A 16,092-nucleotide genomic window follows, 5' to 3' on the forward strand; every position below is an offset into this window, starting at 1 on the left:
CTGGAATGTCCTTCTAAGGTTCCTGTAGTAAGATGCCTGTACGGAAGTTTAGTCATGGCCCTTGGGAGAGTCAGAATCAGGCCAGACCGCTTCCCCCTTTTATCACAAGTTTGCTGGTATGTGCCTGTACAAAGGTTTTACCTCCACTTTCCTATCATTCATTCTGTTCTAGTCTGAATGGCATATAGGTTACCTGAGTATTTCCTTTCTAGGAATGATCTCTCCCTGAGGCGGATACATTGAGACATACAAATGAGTAAGAAAAATATGTTTTCCTGAACTGGTCAGATCTATTAAGATGCATTTTTATTGCTCTGCTCATATGTAGCATATACCATATTCTCTTTCAGATGCTGAGGTCCAGGGTAAAAGGAGGCAATTTCCTGTGAGGTGTGGAAGTGCTAATCTTATGAAGGAAATCAGAGAAAATACAGCAAGGCTTGTGTTTTACAAGAACAGAAATTTCAGACTCTTCTTGCCAGCATGATTTTGACAAAGAAGCATCTTCATAAAATGATACATTCTGTTCTATAGAGGTTCTTATACCAGGCTCATCTCAGAAGTACCTGAACACCTTCCACTAGTGCATTAAGAGACATGAATAACATCTGTCACGTTTCTTCTCTCATCTCCCCAGAACAAGAAGCATATGCAGTGTCTTGTTCTGACAGGGATTTTTTTTTTAAAATATACATGTTGCTATGTGTTTATGTTCGAGAAGGCAAAGAAATGAGCCTGGCACCTGGAGCAGAAGGTGTTGAGATTTGTGATGCTCTTTATTTCATTCCCCAACCTTGGGCCAACCCCATGAGAAAGTTCCGTCTCCTGCACAGAGTGTAGCAACCCGCTCTTATTGTAGAGAGTTCCATTGTGCCAGGGGAGCAAAGTTCTTAACCAGGGTCTTTATCATGGTCTTCAGGTGGTCTTTTAGATATCCTGGGCCCAGGCCCTGGAGCACCTTGACAATACGGACTGAGACCTTGAACTTGGTTTGGTATTCTATGGGAAGTCAATGTACAGAGTGGAAGACGCATGTGACATGCACACAGGAGTGTGGGTTGCTGAAGAGATGTACTGCAGCAGTGTGTACTAGCTGGAATTTACTAAGAGGTGAAGGGTTCATGCCCATGCATATTACATTGCTGTGGTCCAGCTGAGAGATGACAAAGCTACGAATAACTAAAGCCAGGCTTCCAGGATAGGAAGATACCAAAGATAAGAGGTGTTACTCATGGATACTGATATGTGGGACTTAGCAATAGTGAGGAATGCAAGAGTACTCCTTGACTCTAGCTGTCCAATTCTGGGTGTGTACCTTCAACCAAAAGAAGACTGCATCGTGGCTGTGACCTCTTCAAAATGCTTCCCTCTGCCCACCAGCATTACATCTACCTTGCTCAGGTTTGCTGTTAGCCAGCTGTTCTTCATCCATCAGAGTATCTCTTCCAAGCACTGGGCCATCTTGGTGGTAGTGGTGTGGTTGCCTGTAGTGAAGAATAGCTAGAGTTGTTTAATATCTGCATATTGCTGGCACTTGAGTCCATGTTGCCTGACCAGTTTATCTAGTAGATGTACACGTACATATTGAGGAGGACCAGAAAGAGAATGGATTCTTGTGGAACTCCACAAGTGAGGGGATCCATAGGGAATTGGGTGTCATCAGTTCAATTGGATAGGTCACAAGAGTCCGTAAACACTATGGGCAGCTAGGCCTGTTGATTTGGATAGATAAGATGGTCTTAGTAAACCAAGATGTAATGGTCGGAGATCCAGACCTAGGCCACTTTGGAAGGAAATTAGAACTGAATGCCTGGTTTCCTGGAGTTGATATTTCTATCTTAAACCCACCCCAGTAAGAAACTCTTACATAGGCTGAGCACGCAGAAGCCTTACACAAGACTAGAACAGTCTCCATCTTGTTTCGGACTTGCTGCTCAATATTCGAGATGCCAGGTTCAAGCAGTTTAGATTGGGATGAAGAAATAGACATTGAGACAAACTCTCCTGCCTGTTCAGAAGATGGAGTAGAGACATGAGCAACAGTTCTGCTAAGTCTGAACACCATGGCCTTCTTGGCTAATTTAGTGTGACAGAGTCCCCCTTTTAAAATCTGCTGATGCATTTGTCCTAGTAGCAGAGGAGAAACACACAGAGAAGCCGATTTAGCCATCTCTGATCCAAAAGCAACTTTTCCTTATGATCTTTGTTCGGCTTCCCTAGTGAATAGCAGCCTTCCCCTTATTTTGACTGGATAGCAATAGGTGTACCTAGGTGGCTGCTGCACCTATGAACCGCCATCCTCCTCCAGGTGCCACCCAGGGTGTTTCTGAGCCAGAAAACTGAACTCAATCGAGTGACCGGGAGAACATGGAACCTGCAAGACTCCCAGGACCACATCCTCCACTAGCATTTGAAACCCCTAGTACGGGGACCCCGCCTGAGCATCCAGGAGAATGATCAGCCTGCAGGAGTTCCTGAACCCCACCAAGTGCTTGCTTCCCAAAACCCCACGCAGGAGATCTCCCCAAAAACAATTTTCCCCTGCTGTTCCCCCATTGGCATGGAAAGGGCAAGGATATGGGTACAGAGATATTAACATTTGGCAATTATTCAGATTCAGACCTGTTGTGTTTTAAATTTCTTTAAATTTTTTTGATTACATGTTCCATATAGTACTTTTAATAAATGTTATAGCTTCCTTGCCTTGTGCATGAACCTTCCTTGCTAAGCATGACGGACGCAAGACGGTTTTCAGGTTTGGGACTGGGTGATTCATAGCACAAGAAATGGAATGTTGTAACAGTGTGGTGCCATCATTTCTGTCTGTCCCACACCCCTCCTTTCCCCAGCCTCAGAAATATCTGAAGTCCCAAGGATACATAGGAGGAATGAGGAAAGTTAGTGCTTTGTGCATACAGAAAGCAGTACTAGTTCTCAATGTAGCAGAAGTCTACTGCACAGAAAATAGGTAGATAAATGTTGTTACAGCTTAGTTCACATGCAGAAAATCGGAACACAACTCCAGTAAGTAAGTAAGTAATTCAAGTAATGAAAGAGGCATTGGCCAGTAATTCAATGGTCTCTCTCCCACCCATGCCCCCAAATCCTGACTGGTTTTAATCTTAGTAGCGATTAGTGCTCCATAACAGCTGCTAAGTGCAGTTAGCTCTGAAGGCAAGGAATAGTTTGAAAAAACAATCTGCGCACCCTCTTTCCCCCAAGCAAATGTTATAAGAGCATTAAGATAGATGAGTGCTCCCAATAATACAGGTTTGTAAACAATTGTGAATAGTTAAGACAAAAGCATTGCACAATGATTGCATTACAATTCAACTGCCACCCTCCACCGCAAAAAACGAACTCTAAGGTTTTAACCCAGTGGAGGTGTCCTGTTCGAATGGTCTATAATGTGAGAATTTTCACTGGAATGAATGGCTAATGATCTTTGTCTACAGGGAAACAAAACCATGAGTATGTGATTTTCCAGCAGCTGTACAGACGGTGAAGGTGTCCCCCAGCACAGGCAGATAAATGGCATCCCTGATTTTCCACACTTGCTGTAAACCAGGAATTGTGAACCGGGTGGGAGCTGGCTGATTGTGCAAAATTTGTAAACCAGACGTGTCCTGAGCCCACTTGGGACAGAAGCACTCCCTTTTACCCTCGCAAACGTGATGGAGCTCATAACAGGCAACGATGATACAAACGATCTGGCATCTAGATGGGTGCACAGGGAGTGCCAATGAGGTTTCAGTCTACTGAACATGCACTCCACGATCATTCTGCAGCTAGTGAGCTTGTAACTAAATTCCTTTTTTCCCCAGAGTCATTGACATTGGGGTATAGTTTCATGAACCAAGTTGGGAGTGGGTATGCAGGGTCCCTCAAAATAACAGATGTCACAGATTGACTGTACAAAACGTTATCATTTCTGGGGAATAAAGTCCTTACTTTCCTCTTCAACTACAATCCTGATCTCCTCAGCACCCTGGCATTATGAACCTTTCCAATGTTTCCCACATTTGTATTCATGAATCTGCCTCCACGGAGGCTAGCAGAACAAGTGAACAGTAAGTAACCTTCTGGTTCATACACTCACTCACCCCTTGTAGTGGACAAAGTATTGGGATATGATGGCCCCTGCACAGCTTGGAAACTCCATCCTCTCATATCCAGGTATTACTTCGGGAACTTCTCTTATGGCAACCACCCATAGATAGATCACAGTGTTAACTGCCTTGCACACCTGCACAACCAGCACCTTGACAGTGGACTTTCCAACCCCAAAGTGGTTTGCTATGCACCTATAACTATCTGGGATGCCAGCTTCCAAACGGCAATAGTCACCCACTTCTGCACCAATATGGCTTGTCTGAATTGAGCGCTCTGGCACTGGAGGTTTGGAGCAAGCTCTTCACACAGCTCCATGAAGATCTATTTCCTCATTCAGCAGTTCTGTAGCCACTGTTGGTCATCCCAGATTTCCAAAATGATGCATTCCCACCATACCATGCTGGTTCTCCTACACCAGAAGTGACAGTCCATCCAGTAGCATACCATGTGAGCTGAATGAATGGTCATTCACCCTCAAGGTCAGCCATCTTCAATGTGTTAGAAAGTTCTGCCCAAATTCCGTCCTGCATCTCACCAATCACCTACTCCATTTGTCCCACAATACCGAGCTGGAGCAGAACCATATCGTCATCCCATTGCTTCTATGTCTTCCACCCAGTTTGGCAGGGAATAAGTGAGGAGAGATGTGATCAGGGACTGCATAGCCAAATACGTGAAAGCAGTGGGACAGTACCAACACACAGTAAAGCTGTTCCTAGAGCGTCTCCCTCTCTGCACAGAACTCTGAGATACTGCCCCTAAAATGATAGCGTTGAGTAACAGCAGCAGCATGGATGCAGGTATACACATTTACACAGAGCTATACAGGGAGTCCTCGGACTTACGACAAAATGCAATTCTGAGGAACGAATTGTTAGTCGAAATGTAAGTCGAAACCATAGGAATCAATGGTATAAAGGGGGATTGGTTCCTGAACCAAGGCTTGATACACTATTTTCACTGTTTTCAGATTTTTCTACTAAATGAATTATAGATGACTAATGTTGCAACAATGTATTTACTGTACACTGTATTTTGTAAACAGCATTCAAGCAAACATATAAACCAGGGGTTGGCAACCTTTCAGAAGTGATGTGCCGAGTCTTAATTTATTCACTCTAATTTAAGGTTTTGTGTGTCAGTAATACATTTTAACATTTTTAGAAGGTCTCTTTCTAGAAGTCTATAATATATAACTAAACTATTGTTGTATGTAAAGTAAATAAGGTTTTTAAAATGTTTAAGAAGCTTCATTTAAAATTAAATTAAAATGCAGAGCCCCCCCGGACCAGTGGCCAGGAACCGGGCAGTGTGAGTGCCACTGAAAATCAGCTCACGTGCCGCCTTCGGCACCCATGCCATAGGTTGCCTACCCCCGATATAAACTCACATATGTTGCTCTGAATGCCCGCAACAGGCTCAGAAAGCCAGGGAGAACGGCACCCATGCTGAGCCTCAACCAATCACTGTTCAAGCTTTCTGACTGGCTGAGCCCGGGGACAGGAGCCAATCAAAAGCAAGTCGCAACCCTACTCGGCAACAAGCTACCCTGCTGCCTTGAAGCCAATCAGAAGCGACCCCTTCCAGCTCCATACCAGTATAATACAACCAGGAAGTGATTTCAAGTGAACTTTATGAAAATCGAGCATCATAAGGGCAAAACAAGCATTGTAGGGGCGAAACACGCAGTCAATTGAAAAGCGTAAGTGGCTTCCGACATAAGTCGGGTATCGTAAGTCTGAGGACTCCTTATACTTGTGTCCAACACAGGATACGTGGACACTTGGTGTGGGTATGGAGAGCATGCATAAGCAAATACACAGTCCAGAACCCGAGTATGTTCACCAGTGTAGACATAGCCTAAGACATCTGGGATCTTCCTCTTGGGAAAAACAGTCCAAAAGATGCTGGATTCCTTGCACATTTACTCAATTAAGGACTTGGAGATTTTCTCCTTTGAGGTGGATTGGACAAGGAGATTCATGGAGTATTTTGGACTTAAGTCTGAAATCTTTGGTGAAGGTAGGACTCAGCAAGCCAGACCAACAGCTGAAGAGGGCAGACTTCCCCCTCAGAAGTGTCAATGGAGAAGCCTCTGAAGATGCAGAGGCCCCAACAAGGCATCTGAATTCTAACACCCTTCCCTTGGCTGAGTTAGGATCTGTGGGCTCAGAGTACCTGAGAGTAACTGACACTTTCTGTTGCTGCTGAAAGTGTCTCCACACAGAGATGAAAAAGCTCTTTTGCTTCAGCTTGCTCCATTTGGCACACTTTGCCATGACCAATCAGGGAGGGGAGGAACAAAAAAATAAGAAGAGGATTTCAATGGGTGCTTCCATTAATGGAATGGAGTCTCTGAAATTTGGAGCCCTTCAGCAAAAGGAAGAGTGGGGAAAGATTATTTTGCTTGCTACTGCCCCTAAAATCAATTGTAAGAGCCAGGATTGCGACAGATGAGGAAGGAGTGCACAAACACCAGAGTCAGGGGTTACATCTGAACACAAATATGTAAAGTTCTCCAAGTATGCAGCATCGGAATGAGTACTGCAGAGTGCCAGGATGGAATCATTATTCCTTTTGAGGAAAACTGACTAGAAATTAGTCTGAGAACTGTAAATCCCCTGCCATGAGTCATCTTCAGCTATAATCTTGACCTCTGAAACAATCACTCAAAAGTTAATTTTATAATTGACATGGAATGGTTCAAGTCTCATTTAAAACCATATTTTGGGAGACAGATGGCTAACAAATTAGTTGATCCCCGAGCTGTCAAGGACTATCTACATACTTACAAGGTGTTTCCCCCCCCCATGTATACATTTACTATTTGCAACTCCCACACACACAGCTCAACCATTTCAGGAGTAAATAAGAGGAAGTTACTTATCTGTAACTGGAGGTTCTTCAAGATGTGTGGTCGCTATCTGTATTCCACTGAGGGTTATACGCATGCACCCAGAGCTGGAGCTTTTCAAAGTAGCATCGCTTGATGGTCTGCGCATGTACCCTTGTACTGCCTCGTGATTTGTCCGGAGGCAATAAAGGGTGGCGCAGACCGACTGTCTGCAGTTTCTTCTCTACCGCAAACTTACAGAGCCATCAGCAGAGGGGAAGGAGGGTGAGATTGGAATATAGATAGGGACCACACATCTCAAAGAACCTCCAGTTACAGGTAAGCAACCTCCTCTTCTTCTTTGAATGATGGTCCCTATTGTATTCCACTGAGGGTGATTGACAAGCAGTACCTAGATAGAAAGAGGGTGTGAAGATGATGGTGGAACCATAGAATGAAATATCGCTGCACCGAATGAGGTGCCCATCGCAGAGTCATGTACTAGAGCATAGTGAGAGGAAAAGGTGTGTACCAAACTCCACATGGCTGCATTACGTATGTCCGCAATGGGCATGTTGTTGAGCGTGGCTGTGGTTGATGCTTGCACTCTCGTTGAATGGGTTCATATCCCATCTGGTGGGGAGTGCCCTGAGTTGCTGGAACTGGTGGACGGGCTCTGTGTAGTTTAGGGCACTTCTAACCACCACTGGGCCTACAAACCTCCTCAGAAGTGTTGATTTCTATAGCATTGGGCTGGTGGTGGGAGGCAAAATTTTCTCTTTGGTGCATATGTATATATGCCCATGGATCATAAGGTGACTCTAGTATCTTTTAGTGAGTGTAAGGAATCATCAGTTTTCTGGCTGAAGAGATATGATTCATCAAAGGGAAGGTCCTTGATTGTGTTCTGCACCTCTCTAGGGAATCCTGAGGAGTGTAACCAGGATTCCCTCCTCATGACAATTCCAGTCGCCAATACATGTGAGGACATGTCCTCTGAATCAACAGCAGCTTGAAGTATGGACCTGGTGACCAACCTGCCTTACTGTAAAATTGCTTGGAATAGAGTACGATCTTGCTGAGGTCGCTTAGCTGCGAATTTCTCTATCTGGCCATAGTTTATAAAGTCATACTTGGCCATCAGGGCCAACCAGTAAGAGATCCGAAATTGTAGTTCAGCCGAGGAAAAGATCTATTGATCCTTGAGGTCCAGTCTCTTACCCTCCCTGCCTGCCAGGGTGGAGCACGTGTGTTGTTGTTTGGTCCGCTCTGACACACCTGTATTACCAAGGAGTTAGGTGGAGGGTGTGAAAATAAAAATTCTGACCCTTTGGCAGGGAGGTGGGGGAGGGGAACATAGTACCTTTTCTTGGCCCCCTTCGGGATTGATGCACATGTGGCCGGGGTATGCCACACAGCGCATGCTGGTTGAAGAATGGCATTGATTGGTAAGGCCACCCTTGCTGGTGCCGATGCATGCAAAATGTCTAGTAACTGGTGCTGACTGTCCTACACCTCTTCCAGTGGGATCTCAAGAGCATTGGCTATTCTCCATAGGAGTTCTTGAAACTGACGATAGCTTTCTGGCAGGGAGGAAGGTGTTGATGACACAGCTGCGTCTGGAGATAACAAAGGGAATCTCTCCAGATTCACCGGTACCACTGAAGCTGGATCATCTAACCTTATTTCCAAATGTCTACTGGATGAAGGTGGGGTGGTGAAACAGGGGAGTTCTCCCAAGCTGAACCCGACTGTTCCAAAGGTGAATATTAGCGCCATGAGCTCCAATATGGCCAACCTGGTTGATCCTGCTGTTGTTGTACTTGGGCTCAAGGAGCCAGATACCAGTTTCTTGGATAAGGCAAAGGAGGAAACTGTCACGGAGCCATCAAAACTCTCTGGTAGTCATGTTTCCGGAACGGAATCGGCAGACTGTGCTGAACATCTGGGTCTTCGGATTCAAAAGGGTTCAGAGTTTTGCGTGAATGGTGGTGCTGATGGAATGGGATGCATTAGAGAGACACGGCCAGCAGGAGGTAGATCTAACACAGGAGATGGAGCCTCTGCGGAGGTGAGTGCACGAGAATATGCGGAGACCTCGCTCCCTCCAGGGCAAACAGTTCATGAGGGCAGGGAGTGCTTCTAAGTTTATCCAGAGTCAATGGTATCTGGTCTATTGACGGGACCGGAACTGGTAAAGGCACCAGTCTCGGGACCAACGATTCATAGGATGCTGGCTCAGCCGAAGCGAGGGGAATACATGGATCCGGCAAGCAACGCGGCCTTTTATCACTCTTGTGCACCTTGGAGCGTGTAGGTCCTTCCTGGCCAGAACCAATGGACGATTGCAGGTTCCTTCTTGGATTTAAAGGAAGACTTACTGCCATGCTTATGCACGTGCTTCCGTGGCTCATGGCTAAGCCATAACATGGGGTACGTAGCACTGGTACCAGCGGATCCGGAAGGAGGCTCCGCAGCAGGGGGAGTGCTCTTGGATTAGTCAGGCCAATGGACAGGGGTTTTCCTCAGCCAGGATCTGACTTCGGCCCACAGCTACCTCCATGAGGTGCTTCTTGAGATAGAGAGCTCAGCCTTCCTGTGTACCGGTAGGGAAGATGAGGCAGATACTGCACCTGAAAGTGATGTGGGCTTTCCCCGAATAGTACAAACAGCATTGGTATTCAACACTGATGGAAAACGACTGAGGCAGGAAGCACAGACTTTGAATCCCAACATCTTTGGAATAATCTAGTACCCAGACCCGGGAGCTGAGGGGGAAGTATTGTTTGGCACAACAAAAGGCCAAAGCAGCATCCCAAGTCCTTAATTCTAAAAACTGCTGGGAATTACCAAAGTACATCAAAAAACAATAAAATCCTAACTATGAACAAAAATTTTAAAAAAAAATTGTTTAGAAAATGTGTCACTAAGAACGAGAGGTCAGCAGAAGCTCTGACTTGGACCATGCGGCGGTGAGAAGGAACTGGAGATGTGGTCAGGCCGCCCCACCCTTTCAGCGTCTCATGCAAAACCACGAAGTAATACAGATGAACCTCAGTTACGAACACCTAAGGAACGGAGGTTGTTCGTAATTCTGAAATATTTGTAATTCTGAACAAAATGTTATGGTGGTTCTTTCAAAAGTTTACAGCTGAACATTGACTTAATACAGCTTTTAAACTTTACTATGCAGAAGAAAAATGTTGCTTTCCCTTTCCTTTTTTTTTAGCAGTTTACGTTTCACACAGTACTGTACTTACTTTTTATTTATTTGTGGGGGGGGGGGAGGGGGAAGAAGGTATCTCTGCTGCTGCCTGATTGTGTACTTCTGGTTCCAAATGAGATGTGTGGTTGACTGGTCAGTTCGTAACTCTAAGGTTCTACTGTACAAGGACACGTATGGACTGCCAAGCAATGCTACTTTGAATAGCTCCGGCTCTTGGTGCATAACCCTCAGTGGAATACAATACAATCACTCAAAGAAGAACTAGTTATGTACAACTCCCATTAATGCAATTACCTATGTTCAGAACGTAGGCAATTTTTGCTTCATTTATAGTATTACCCATGATGTGGGTCCTTTTCACTTATTTCATTTTCCTGTACCCAAAAATACACTACATTGACATAAGTACCATAGAACATTTTACAAAATATTTATTTTGAAAAATCACCCTGTACAAATTTAAGCATAACATTCTCAACACTGCAGGTTTATAAAAATGCTAACAGAACAGAAAGACTCAAATAAAACATTAAACTGATGTTTTTGAAATTACAAAGAAATTGAAACAGGTTCTTTCTGAGGAAGCTACTGTAACTATAGAAGTCTAATCAAAAGTATCAGACTGGTTCATTTTATAGCTCCTTTTGCTTTTCTTTATACCATTTACATCACATACATGTATCAATGGATGACTTTCCCCTCCTCTTTATAAACTCCCTTTTATACATTGTCAAACATTTAACTAAATATCCAAAATTGCTTGCACTTTCACTGTACATAACTTGGGCTCCAAGAAAAGCCAGCAAATGTTTCATCATTTTTCTGAGTGCCTAACCAAAAAAAGTCATTGCTATACATTTTTGTTACAAAAATCTCTGTACAAACCAACTTAGTTCATGTAAATTTCTGAAAGGATTAAAACTGATAGTATTTAAATAGTCCACGTGTTCCTTCATAGTAGTATAATGAAGGAAAATTCAGTAAAATTTCACCAAGTAAAATTGAAGATCTGGGAATACTGGTTTCTTAAAGTGTATAAAAAGTTCACATGCTGTAGATTTAGGATATGCCATTCCTAAAAATCTAACAGTGCCAGTATTACAGCACTTGTTATCAAATTCTTCTGTACACATTTTAAGTCTTGCCCCCTCATTTTAAGCTATTTGTGGAAGTTGTCTTTGAATAATAAATCAGCACATTTCTTTGTACATGAAATACCGCTGTCATGAAATTAACTTAAAACAGTAAAACTGTAGTACTTCTGTAAACATGATTAAAATGAAGACTGACGAAAAAGGCAGTGACAGGTTTGAAATGAATTCTTCACATTTTCTTCTTACCATAATACATGGCTCACAACACAAGAGCAGCAAAAAAGAAATCTAAATTTCAAGTTACAGCCAAGGGTGCCAGGCGGGATCCATACGACAGAGATTATCCAAGCTATTTGCAGCTGCTACTAGAGTGTTGACTTTGCTTTCTCCTCCTTCAAACTGAGCAAGATTATGTAGTCGAGTCATGATAGCAGTAACAGCTTTTTGAACTAGTGAAACCAGCTGCTGACTGTCCATGTTTTCAGGTTGCCCGGCTGCTGAGAGTGGAGAGGAAGTATCCTCTTGTGTTTTCTTGTGCCAAGCAATTATTTCATCCCGTAGCACAGTTTTCAGGATGCCATCAACCTGCATGAAGGAGAAAATTAGATAATTATGTTTAACTAGAAGAAGCGTCAAGGGGCTATAGATTTTTAACTAAATTGTAATAAATTACATCTTGACATTTTGGTCTCTTTGTAATCTTAACCTTTAGTGGCTGGTTGCTTCAGAGGACTAAGACTTGCAGTAAGCTTTATAAGTATTAGAGAACAAAATAATTTGTTAAACAAGAGATTATTTTTTTCAAAAAGAATTTATAAAAAGCTATGAAGTTTTCCCTACAAATTATTTTTCATAGCTGAACTACAAAACCAAATACATTTTTTACACACACTCACACTCTATTTTCTATGCATCGCACACACATTTTTGCCAAACAAGAACATAAAGGTTTATTTCAGGAAAAATATTGTTCTAGAATAGAAATAACTAGCTGAATGATAGACAGCTATGACTCTTACCACTAAAGTCTGGAAAGGAAATTCTGGTCCCACATCCTACCTACCTACGTAAATGCAGCATATTTCAGCTGAATGTAATTAGTAGTTATTGCCCCAAAGTTGTAATTTCTTGTTTTAACTGTGGATTTCTGAACTGAATTTTTAAAATTTCAACTAACTGGCATCTTAAGGACACCCTATTGTTATTGAGAGGAAATACACAAAAAACAGTTTTCTATTTTCTCTCATCCCTTAGCAGCTCATTTCTTGATAGTAAGGTATAAATGCCAGCAGTCTGAGCTTTTGATGCTAAGAGTTATAGTTTATAAAACCAAGTCTTTCTAGGCATAACCAAAACAGTATTTTGAAGAAAAAGAATTAAAGGAATTCAGCTTACTAAGGTCAAAAGCCAAGCCAAATTTTCAAAAGTAACCAATGTTACTAGGTGCTCAATTTGAGTGTGAGAAATGCTGTGCTTCCAGACCTCCAAATAAAGTCAAGGGGAGCTGTGGGTGCTCAGCACCTATGAAAGTCAGGCTGATGGTGTTTCCAGTTGTACACCCCAAAATTGGGACACAAACACACACAAAAAGCCACATCTGAAAATGTGTCTGAATGTGTAAACATGGCAAGAGAATGCCTAATTGCTACAAAAAAGTAACTACAATGTGTTTTGTGCAATGTTGTTTGGTGCAAATTGCTGCCTAACTGCAAGATGCCTCATTTTTGTAAAGCATTAGAATTTAAAAGGAATTAAGCCAATTTAGTTAACTACACTGTCAAGAGCCAAAGTCCATCAAAGCAACAATGTATTTTCAACATCCTACTCTGCTAATGAGGTGCCACGGTGTTTTTCTGTTCACAGTATAGTCCTAAGGATCTAAATGATGCTGCATTTGTCATTTTTAGATTTTCAAGGACTTACAAAGCTAGGATGGTAAAACAACTGGTTCATATTAATTTGATTGAGCAAACAGTGAATTTAGAGTGAAATTATTCCAACCTTATGTATTCTGACTAAAACTACAAACTACAGAGATTTCAGCTGGCGTTTGTATTGGTCCTGATGTAATATTTAAGAAGTTATTGTGGAGTTCTCAGCATCTGTAAAAAATGGTTAGATACCTGTTCAGTAACTGGTTGTTTTTTGGGTTTTTTTTGGATGTGTTGCCCATGTCCATTCCATTTCAGGTGTTTGCATGTCACTTCACCAAAGCATGAGATATTTTTCCCACAGTGATACCTAATGGGGTGGTGCTTGTGCCCACCACACGTTCGTGCTGACAGTTGAGGGTGTAAATGGACAGAGCCAACCACCCCCCACAGTTCTTTCACCATGGAAGCCTATATTTTCTTGTACTCGAATGTAGAGGGGAAAGAGGATAGGTTGTGGAATGGACATGTGCAACACATCTTGAAGAGCAACAGTTATGAAACAGGTACGTAACCATTTTTTCTTGGAGTGCTTGCATATGTCCATTCCACCTCAGGTGACTCTCAAGCAGTTCCAGGAGGAAGGTATCAGAGTCTACCTGAACAAGGACTACACAACGCCACTCTCCCAAATCTAGCACCATCTCTGGAGGCCTGGGAGAGAGCATAATGAGTGGTGGAAGGTATGAACAGATGACCAAGTCACAGCCCTGTAAATGTCACTGATGTTTATGTGACCTAAGAAAGCAGTCAGCGCTTCCTGAGCTCTTCCAGTGTGTGCTAAAACTCTTTGAGGTGATTGGACCTTATCGATATCATAGCAAAGATAATACAGGAGGAGATCTTCTGCAAAGAGACCCACTGACCCTTCACCTGGTCATCAAAGGAATTAAATAATTGCAGAAACATTACATTGTTTTGTCCACTCCAGGTAAAAAGTCTAACAGCCTACGGACATCCAAACTAGAGAGTGTTTCCTTATCTTTACGAGAGAGTGAGGTTTCGGAAAAAAAGTTATTAAATATGTAGGCTGATTCAGATGAAATCCAACACCACTTTAGTGAGATGTTTAGGGTGCAGACGTAAACTAACTTTATCTTTATAAAAGACACCAAATAAGGAGGATCAGCAACCAAAGTCTGTAGTTCTCCTAGCATTCCTATTACTTCTGCCAGGAGGGTATCTCCATTGAGATGAGAAAGGGAACACATATAGGATCAAAAGGGGGTCCTATTAAAATTGATAGAACCAAATTTAAATGACATGATAGTGTGAGATCATTTACAGGAGGGAAGAGCCTGTACAATCTTTTCAAGAATCTAATAGTCATAGGGTTGGAAAAAAATCTTCCATCTATAGGATGGAATGAGGAGATACCCTGAGTTTTTATTTGGCAGCTATTAAATAGACAGTCCTTTTACCTTTAGGTGAAGCAAGAAATCCAGATTAAAAATGCATGGGAGCCTAAAAAGGAGAAGTACCTTTCTGCTGGAACCACACGGAGAACCTCCTCTCACTATTTAAGACTTCCCACTATTTAAGAAAGTGTTTTGAACCCTAAGGGAACAGTCAGCTTCCGGGGTAGTTAGCCACCAAATATCCAAGCTGTCAGATGTATGCTGAGAGAGTTGAGATGCAGTGACTGGCTGTGGTTCTGTGAAACTATATCCAAGACCTGAGGGAGAGTTATGGGATCGCAAATTGAAAGACTCAATAAGTCCAAGAACCAACGATGTCAAAGCTGTGCTGGTGCTATTAAAATTAGAATGGTGTGATTCTGTCTGAGTTTGCACAAAACTCAGAGTACCATTGGGACTGGAAGGAAAAGCATATAGAATTCCCCCCCCCCCATCCAGGACAATAGGAAGATGTCTGACAAAGACCTTGCACTGTGACTTGCCCATGAAAAGAACAGGCGACACTTCTGGTTGTCAGGTGACGAAGAGATCTATTTTTGGCATTCCCCAAGGCTGAAAATGGACTTTGCTATGTCAGATCTGAGGAACTATTTACGATCTCTGCTGAATGTTCTGCTGAAATAGTCCGCAAGACAGTTTTGGACCCGCTGAGAGATGAGATGCTTTGAGTGTAATTGTGTGAATGTAAACAGTCCATAGGTTCATTTTCTCTTGGCAAAGGAGGTCTAATCTGGAACCTCCCTGCTTGTTCAAATGGAACAGCGGTGTTATCCATGACTACCTGCACTGTATCACCGCTGATGAGAGGGAGAAAAACCTGACAGACCAGGTGGATAGCTCAAAGTTCTTCAGCATTGATGTTCAGAGACAAATCTTCATTTGACCAGAGTCCCTGAGTCTGGAGGTCCCCTACATGAGCTCCCCATCCGAGAAACAAAACATCTATGACCAGGGGCATAGAGGACAGAGTTGTGGGGGGAAAAAAACCCACCTTGCAAACTCTGGCGGGGTCCCATCCACTAATCCAGGGACAAGACGACACTTGCAGGTATGTGATTTAGTACATCCAGCTAACAAAAGGCATGACAGACCAGCTCTGAATAACTCTTAAGTGAAGTCTGGCATGCTGAGTCACATATGTACAAGCCACCATGTGACCTAGAAGTCTCAGAAAATTCCTCACTGCTGTACGAGGATACACCTTGAAGTCCCTGCAAAGGTTCAATATTGCTGGAAGCCTGGCCTGAAGTAAATATGCTCTTGTAGTCACAGAATCAAGAACCACTACTATGAATTCGATTCTCTGCAGAGGCAGAACAACTGATGTGCCCTTGCTGATCAACAGGCCCAATGAACAAAGGCAAGCACCACACACTGTAGAGGACTGGACCTTTTTGATGGCTAACTCCACCTGCTCCCTTGACTGACCTCAAACCAACCAAAATGGGCATACCTGGACACCCACTTTCTTGAGATG

General features: G+C 43.0%; 1 protein-coding gene across 1 annotated transcript in view; it reads right to left on the reverse strand.

Annotated features, from left to right (window-relative positions):
- Window positions 1-10,581: 10,581 nt before the first annotated feature.
- The window catches only part of TRRAP (transformation/transcription domain associated protein), a 153,623-nt gene continuing 148,112 nt past the window's right edge, over window positions 10,582-16,092 (reverse strand). Inside the window, exon 74 of the mRNA XM_065412772.1 lies at window positions 10,582-11,851. Coding sequence (XP_065268844.1) covers window positions 11,567-11,851 — 285 coding nt within the window. The 3' untranslated portion in view covers window positions 10,582-11,566. The remainder of the gene's footprint in view (window positions 11,852-16,092) is intronic.

This window comes from Emys orbicularis, chromosome 10 (assembly GCF_028017835.1).
Source record: "Emys orbicularis isolate rEmyOrb1 chromosome 10, rEmyOrb1.hap1, whole genome shotgun sequence".
Taxonomy (NCBI): Eukaryota; Metazoa; Chordata; order Testudines; family Emydidae; genus Emys; species Emys orbicularis.